This window comes from Aquarana catesbeiana, linkage group LG10, assembly GCF_042186555.1.
Source record: "Aquarana catesbeiana isolate 2022-GZ linkage group LG10, ASM4218655v1, whole genome shotgun sequence".
NCBI lineage: Eukaryota > Metazoa > Chordata > Amphibia > Anura > Ranidae > Aquarana > Aquarana catesbeiana.
Genome location: NC_133333.1, coordinates 222,724,501 through 222,732,943, shown reverse-complemented (window position 1 = coordinate 222,732,943; position 8,443 = coordinate 222,724,501). Strand labels below are relative to the sequence as shown.

Genomic DNA, 8,443 nt, shown 5'->3' with positions numbered 1-8,443 from the left:
TTCCTACTGACAGGCAGGCTTGTCTGGTTACAGTATATAAAGCTACCTGAAGAAAATTACAGGTGTTCTATTTGATCCTATTAGTACCACGGTCAGGCAGCTAGACTATTTACATTTAGTACAGTGCGTCCTGCTCACAGTGTTCAGCTAGATCCGTTCCTGTTATCTTCCTACTGACAGGCAGGCTTGTCTGGTTACAGTATATAAAGCTACTTGAAGAAAATTACAGGTGTTCTATCCCAGCTTAGTGCAGCTACAGGCCATTAGTATGTCTGGAAGGCCAAGAAGGAGAGGCAGACAGTCACAAGCCAATAAGAGAGGGCAAGCAGGCTCTGTGTCTAGTGCTGGTCGTGGAGACGGTGCATCCTCATCAGCACGTGGCCATGGGACACGCTTGGCCTTTTTTTCGGCAGCTGGCCATGTTGAGCCGCAACATGCGGAAGACTTGGTCGAGTGGATGACCAAGCCGTCCTCATCCTCCTCATCCTCTCTCACCCATGCCCAGGGTGCTTTGTCTGGCAAAGCAGCGGCCTCTTCCCTCAGCTCAATGTCATCAGTGACTCCTTCCCTAGCTCCACCATGTCCTCATGAGGATTCCCTCGAACTGTTTGACCACAGTGTTGGGTACATGCTCCAGGAGGATGCCCAGCGTTTGGAAGGCTCTGATGACGATACTGAGCTCGATGAAGGCAGTAACATGAGCGCGGACAGAGGGGGTGCCCAAGAAGGACAGCAATCTGGCAGTCATGCTCCCCCTGCTGCAGCATACTGCCAGGTTTGCTCCAGTGATGAGGAGGGAGGGGATGATGAGGTCACTGACTCAACGTGGGTGCCTGATAGGAGAGAGGAGGAGGAGGAGGAGGAGGAGGAGGAGGAGGCGGCAGCACATCACCAACGAGGCAGGATGCCCTCCAGGGGCCAGCCTAAGGGCAGCACATTGACTGCATCACAGCCCAAAGCTCCACATGTGCAGGGCGCTGCAGTCTCTGCGCGTTATTCAAAAAGTTCTTTGGTGTGGGCCTTTTTTGAGACGAGTGCATCAGATCGCACCGCTGCTATTTGCAACATATGTCTCAAGCGTATCTCGCGTGGCCAAAATATCTCCCGCTTGGGTACCACATGCTTGACCAGACATATGTTGACCTGCCATGCAGTTCGTTGGCAAGCGTATCTAAAAGACCCACACCAAAGAACAAAGAGGATCTCTCCTTGCTCCTCATCAGCTGAGATTTCCAACCCCACTAGACCTTCAGTCCTCTCTGAGACCTGCAGTGAGAGGAATGAAGGTGTAGAATTAGGTGTGTCACAGCCAAGTACTTGTGGGCAATCTGCTTTTGGTACACCGACGTCAGATTGTACCAGGCAAATTTCCCTGCCCCAGCTGCTGCACCGCCGAAAGAAGTTTGCTCCCAGCCATCCACATGCCCAGCGGTTGAATGCTAGCTTGGCAAAATTGCTAGCACTTCAACTGCTGCCTTTTCAGTTGGTAGACTCTGCCCCCTTCCGTGAGTTTGTGGAATGTGCGGTTCCTCAGTGGCAGGTACCCAAACGCCACTTTTTCTCACGGAAGGCGATTCCGGCTCTCTACCGGCATGTGGAAGGCAATGTCCATGCCTCGCTGGACAGGGCGGTCAGCGGTAAGGTGCATATTACCGCTGACTCATGGTCCAGCAGGCATGGACAGGGACGTTACCTAAGTTTCACGGCGCATTGGGTGACTCTGCTGGCAGCTGGGAAGGATGCAGGACAAGGTGCAGTAGTGTTGGAGGTTGTTCCGCCACCACGCCTCCAAAATGCTGATTGTGACACACCTCTCTCCTCCACCCCCTCCTCTTCTTCTTCCTCCATGGCCTCTTCCTCGGAACCAGCGGTGCTCCGTAGGCGTTCAAGGGGCTACGCAAGTACGCAGGCCAAAAGATGCCATGCGGTGCTTGAGCTGGTGTGCTTGGGGGACAGGAGCCACACTGGGGCAGAGGTTCTGTCAGCTCTGCAGGGGCAGGTTCAGAGGTGGTTGACGCCACGCCAACTTAAGGCAGGAATGGTGGTTTGCGACAATGGCACCAACCTCCTCTCTGCCCTCCGACAGGGACAAATGACCCATGTGCCCTGTTTGGCTCACGTCCTTAACTTGGTGGTGCAGCGGTTCTTGGGCAGGTACCCGGGCTTACAGGATGTCCTGAGGCAGGCCAGGAAAGTCTGTGTGCATTTCCGCCGGTCATATAATGCCAGTGCTCGGCTGACGGACCTCCAAAAGGAGTTTAACCTGCCCAAGAACCGCCTAATCTGTGACATGCCCACCAGGTGGAACTCAACGTTGGCCATGCTGCAGCGGCTGCACACGCAGCAGAGGGCCATCAATGAGTACCTGTGCGACTATGGCACCAGGACAGGGTCAGGGGAGCTTGGTTTTTTTTCCCCACGCCAGTGGGCCATGATCAGGGATGCATGCACTGTCCTGTCACCATTCGAGGAGGCCACGAGGATGGTGAGCAGTGACAGTGCATGCATCAGTGACACTGTCCCCCTTGTCCACCTGTTGGAGCACACGCTGCGTGGAATAATGGACAGGGCACTTGAGGCAGAACAGAGGCAGGAAGAGGAGGACTTCCTTAGCTCTCAAGGCCCCCTTTATCCAGACAGTGTTCCTGCGTGCCCGCCGATCACACAGGAAGAGGACGAGGAGGAAGAGGAGGAGGAGGAAGATTGTGTCAGTATGGAGGTGGAGCCTGGCACTCAGCATCAGCAGCAGTCTTTAAGGGATCAGTCCCAAGAAACACATGGACTTGTACGTGGCTGGGAGGAGGTGGCTGCGGACCATGTCGTTCTTAGTGACCCAGAGGACTCCGGACCGAATGCCTCAGCAAACCTACGCTGCATGGCCTCCCTGATCCTGCAAAGCCTGCGTAAGGATCCTCGTATTCGTGGTATCAAGGAGAAGGACCAATACTGGCTGGCAACCCTCCTTGATCCACGTTACAAGGGTAAGGTTGCGGACCTTATCTTGCCATCGCAGAGGGAGCAGAGGATGAAACATCTTCGGGAGGCCTTGCAGAAAGGTCTGTGCAATGCGTTCCCAGAGACTGGGAGGTTACAAACTCCTGTTTCTGGACAACGTGTTGCTGAGGCTTCGGTCAGTCAAAGAAGGAGCGGTGGAGAAGGTGGCCGTCTGACCGATGCGTTCAGACAATTTTTTGGTCCGCAGCCCCAAGGTATGATCGGTTCCAGCAACCATCGCCAGCGTCTGTTTTACATGGTGCAGGAATACCTAGGGGCAAGATCAGACTTGGACACCTTTCCCACCGAAAATCCTCTGGGTTACTGGGTCTTGAGGATGGATCACTGGCCAGAGCTTGCACAGTATGCAATTGAGCTACTGGCCTGTCCTGCATCCAGCGTTCTTTCGGAACGCACATTCAGTGCTGCTGGAGGCGTGGTAACCGATCACAGGGTGCGTCTGTCCACCGACTCGGTCGATCGGCTGACCTTCATAAAAATGAATGAGTCTTGGATCACCACCAGCTACCAAGCACCTGATGCTGATGTAACCGAATAATTTTTTTTGAAATCTCAGATCCCTTCAAAGACTGCCTATGCTGATGCTGAGTGACTATCCCTGAGTAATTATCCTCTTCCTCCTCAATCATCACGCTGATAGCTTGTAAGAACATTTTTGGTTCTGGGCGCCACCACCAGTGCCTAAGGCACAATTTTTCAGCCCCTGTTTAACAGGGGCGTGTAATTACAATTTTTGATGTAATACTTTGCAGCAGGGCTCGTTCCTGCATTCCAACTAGAGTGTCTGTGAGGGGTTGCAGTGTTGTGGCACCAGCACCAGTGCCTAGGGCCCAATTTTTCTGCCCCTGTCTAACAGGGGCGTGTAATTACAATTTTTGATGCAATACTTTGCAGCAGGGCTCGTTCCTGCGTTCCAACTAGAGTGTCTGTGAGGGGTTGCAGTGTTGTGGCACCAGCACCAGTGCCTAAGGCCCAATTTTTCTGCCCCTGTCTAACAGGGGCGTGTAATTACAATTTTTGATGCAATACTTTGCAGCAGGGCTCGTTCCTGCGTTCCAACTAGAGTGTCTGTGAGGGGTTGCAGTGTTGTGGCACCAGCACCAGTGCCTAAGGCCCAATTTTTCTGCCCCTGTCTAACAGGGGCGTGTAATTACAATTTTTGAAGCAATAATTTGCAGCAGGGCTCGTTCCTGCGTTCCAACTAGAGTGTCTGTGAGGGGTTGCAGTGTTGTGGCACCAGCACCAGTGCCTAAGGCCTAATTTTTCAGCTCCTGTTCAACAGGGGCATGTAATTACAATTCTTGATCTAATATTTCACAGCAGGGCCCTGTGAGGGCTTACAGTGTTGTGGCCACAGCAACACCTAAGGCCCAAATTTCTGCTGAGTATATAGGGCAGGACCCTACTTTCAAACATCTAACTTACAAACGACTCCTACTTGCAAACGGAAGGAGACAACAGGAAGTGAGATGAAATCTACCCCTAGGAAGGGAAATTCTCTCCTGTAAGAGTTAATATGGGAAAACAAGTTCTCCTTTCCACTGATGCTTTCCAATCCTTGTTCCACAAAAAAACCCAAATTTTCAAAAAACATTTTTCATTGGGACAAAAAAGTGAGGTGAAATCTTCTGAAGAGGAGGAAAGACAGCAAAACAAATGTCACAGGGGTGATAACCCTTCCCTATGTTTTCCAAAAAGCTTAGAAAAGATTTTTTGGCTGGAGCTAAACACGTTAAAAATGTTCAAAATTACAAACAGATTCTACTTAACAACAAACCTACAGTCCCTGTCTTGTTTGCACCGCCTGTATACTGCTGTTCAGAGTATATAGGGCCTGGTGGCCCCACACCTTTCCTTATTTTAATTTGGGTGCGGGGTTCCCCTTAATATCCATACAAGACCCAAAGGGACTGGTAATGGACTGGGGGGTACCCATGCCGTTTGTCTCACTGATTTTCATCCATATTGCCATGACCCGACATGACATTAAACCCGCAAGCAGTTTTAAATGAGATTTTTTCCTTTAAAAATGACATTTGGTGCAGGGACTGTTCTAAACATGGGAAACACGCGTCACTTTACAGGCATACTATAGACACCCCCCAGGTACGATATTTAAAGGAATATTTCACTTTTTTTTTTTTTACTTTAAGCATCATTAAAATCACTGCTCCCGAAAAAACGGCCGTTTTTAAAAGTTTTTTTTGCATTGATACATGTCCCCTGGGGTAGGACCCGGGTCCCCAAACCCTTTTTAGGACAATACCATGCAAATTAGCCTTTAAAATGAGCACTTTTGATTTCGAACGTTCGAGTCCCATAGACGTCAATGGGGTTCTAACGTTCGTGCGAACTTTCGGTCCGTTCGCGGGTTCTGGTGCGAACCGAACCGGGGGGTGTTCGGCTCATCCCTATCAGAGAGTAGTGGTTAATGATTCTTACTCTGAATGGTCTAAGGTTATCAGTGGTGTACCCCAAGGTTCAGTGCTGGGACCCTTACTCTTTAATATCTTTATAAATGATATTGGATCTGGGATCAAAAGTAACATTTCTGTCTTTGCAGATGACACCAAGCTATGCAGTGGAATAACGTCCTTACAGGATGTCTCCAATTTACAAGCTGACCTCAATGCTCTGTCTAATTGGGCGACTATGTGGCAGATGAGGTTTAATGTTGAGAAATGTAAAGTTATGCACTTGGGGGCTAAGAATATGCATGCATCATACATGCTAGGGGGAGTACAACTGGGGGAATCTGTAGTGGAGAAGGATCTGGGGGTTTTGGTAGATCATAAGCTCAATAATAGCATGCAATGCCAAGCTGCGGTTTCCAAAGCGAGCAAAGTTCTTTCTTGTATTAAGAGAGGTATGGACTCCAGAGAGAGAGATATCATTTTGCCCCTGTTCAAATCATTAGTAAGACCTCATCTGGAATATGCAGTTCAGTTTTGGACACCAGTTCTCAAAAAGGATATCGGGGAACTGGAGAAAGTGCAGAGAAGGGCAACCAAACTGATAAGAGGCATGGGGGAGCTCAGCTATGAGGAAAGATTAGAGGAACTGAATTTGTTCACTCTTGAGAAGAGGAGAATAAGGGGGGATATGATCAACATGTTTAAATATATAAGGGGTCCATATAGTGAACTTGGTGTTGAGTTATTCACTTTACGGTCAACACAGAGGACAAGGGGGCACTCTTTACGACTGGAGGAAAAGAGATTTCATCTCCAAATACGGAAAGGTTTCTTCACAGTAAGAGCTGTGAAAATGTGGAATAGACTCCCTCCAGAGGTGGTTCTGGCCAGCTCAGTAGATTGCTTTAAGAAAGGCCTGGATACTTTCCTAAATGTACATAATATAACTGGGTACTGACATTTATAGGTAAAGTTGATCCAGGGAAAATCCGATTGCCTCTCTGGGATCAGGAAGGAATTTTTTCCCCTGCTGTAGCAAATTGGAGCATGCTCTGCTGGGGTTTTTTGCCTTCCTCTGGATCAACTGTGGGTATAGTATTGGGTATATTGGATTGTACGTTTTTTTTTTTTTTTTTTTTTTTTTTTTTTATGGTTGGACTGGATGGACTTGTGTCTTTTTTCAACCTGACTAACTATGTAACTATGTAACTATGTAGAGTTAAGCTTTAAGCATTCTGAAACTTCAGAACTCAGAATTTGGAACTTTTAAAATCTGAATTCAAAAATTTGAACTTGGAATTTGGAGTTTGGAATTTGGAACTCAGAATGCCGAATTCAGAACTCAAAACTTGGAATCTGGAACTTCAAACTCAGAATTTGCCATTTGGAATTCTATGTAGCGCCTTTGCAACAATCTATTTTGCTTGAGTTAAGCTTTAAGCCTGCTGAAACTTGGCTTGTATTCCCCCCTTTCACTGCCCTGGTTGCACTCCTTTCCTACCAAATTCCTGGTGTATGTTTGATGTTGGCTCCAAGTCCAAGCTCACACCCCAGTCAGGACCCTCCCTCTAACCTCAAATGACATCATGGTGCTGGTTACTTTATCCAGGTTGAAATGGATCATTTAAGTATTTCAAGGGGGACTGGCAAGGGAAAATGGCAGCAAGCAGGGGTTAGAGGTTAGGAAACCTGATTGTAAGTCAGGTAAGATTCAGGAATTGTCTATTTGGAGTTCCTGCTATTATAAAGTGAAGGGGCAAAGTAATGTTTCATTGTCAAGTAATCGTCTACCTGCATACTTGTGTTCTAAACATACAAACTGCTTAAAACTCTAAAATGTGTATCAAACTGATAAAATCAAGACTCTGCTAAATGCTTCTTAGATGCCACCAGCCTATGATACATTTTAACAAGAGCCATTCTGACGTCTCTGTTCCTTAGACTGTAGATAAAAGGGTTTAACAGAGGTGCAATAACTGTATACATGACTGCCACCAACTTGTCCTGGACAATGGCATTGCTCGATTCAGGCTTTAAGTACATAAACATAACAGAACCATAAAATATAGTAACCACCATAAAGTGTGAAGTACAAGTGGAAAAAGCTTTCTTTCTACCGGATGTAGAATTAATTCTAACAATAGCCATTATAATATATATATAAGATACCACAATTAATAAAAATGAACCAACCACAACACAGATACTGGTCACAAAAATAACAATCTGATTAATCCTGGTGTCTGCACATGCTAAGGTTAATATTGGTGGAATGTCACAAAAAATGTGATTGATGTTATTAGAACCACAAAAAGGCAAAGTGAATGTAAGAATTGTATGCAGCAGAGAATTTGCTGAGCCAACCAAATAAGATCCGATGAGAAGTCGAATACAAACCATTCTTTTCATTATGATGCTATATAAAAGAGGGTGACATATTGCACTATACCGGTCATATGCCATTGCCACTAGTAAGTAACACTCTGTCCCACCACAGACTCCAAAGCTATAGACTTGTATAGCACAGCCATAGAAAGAAATGGTCTTATTCTCAAATAACAAGTTAGAAAGCATCTTTGGAATATTGACTGAAATGTAACAAGTTTCAAGAAAAGAAAAATTAGTGAGTAAAAAGTACATAGGAGTGTGAAGATTTCGGCTAAATAGATAAGCTAAAATAATACTTAGGTTTCCAATTACAGTAATAATGTAAATCATTAAAAACACCATAAAAATTAAAACTTGGAGTTCCGCAATTTCCGAAAGTCCAATGAGAATGAATTCTGTCACAGTTGTGTAGTTATGGTCCATGTCAAGTTATTTCTGTCTGTAAATACAAATACTGTCCAATTAAAATCTACAGTTTCAAACCAATCATCGTGATATTCAAAATAACAAAAGTACAACTCAATAAAAGCAGGTGTTATCTACTAGGTAAAATATGCATTTACCAAAAGGATTTCCAAAATTTGTCAACTGTGCAATTTATTATTATAATAAGCATTGCTTTTGTT

General features: G+C 46.3%; 1 protein-coding gene across 1 annotated transcript; it reads right to left on the bottom strand.

Moving 5' to 3' along the window:
• Nucleotides 1-7,286: 7,286 nt before the first annotated feature.
• On the bottom strand, nucleotides 7,287-8,240 carry LOC141109887 (olfactory receptor 5AP2-like). The gene has a single exon (XM_073601144.1). The coding sequence runs from the start codon at nucleotides 8,238-8,240 to the stop codon at nucleotides 7,287-7,289; it is 954 nt and encodes a 317-aa protein (XP_073457245.1).
• Nucleotides 8,241-8,443: the final 203 nt, after the last annotated feature.

What these genes read in the sequence shown, in the direction of transcription:
- LOC141109887 (XM_073601144.1), bottom strand. Translation starts at nt 8,240, where the DNA reads ATGGACCATAACTACACAACTGTGACAGAATTCATTCTCATTGGACTT.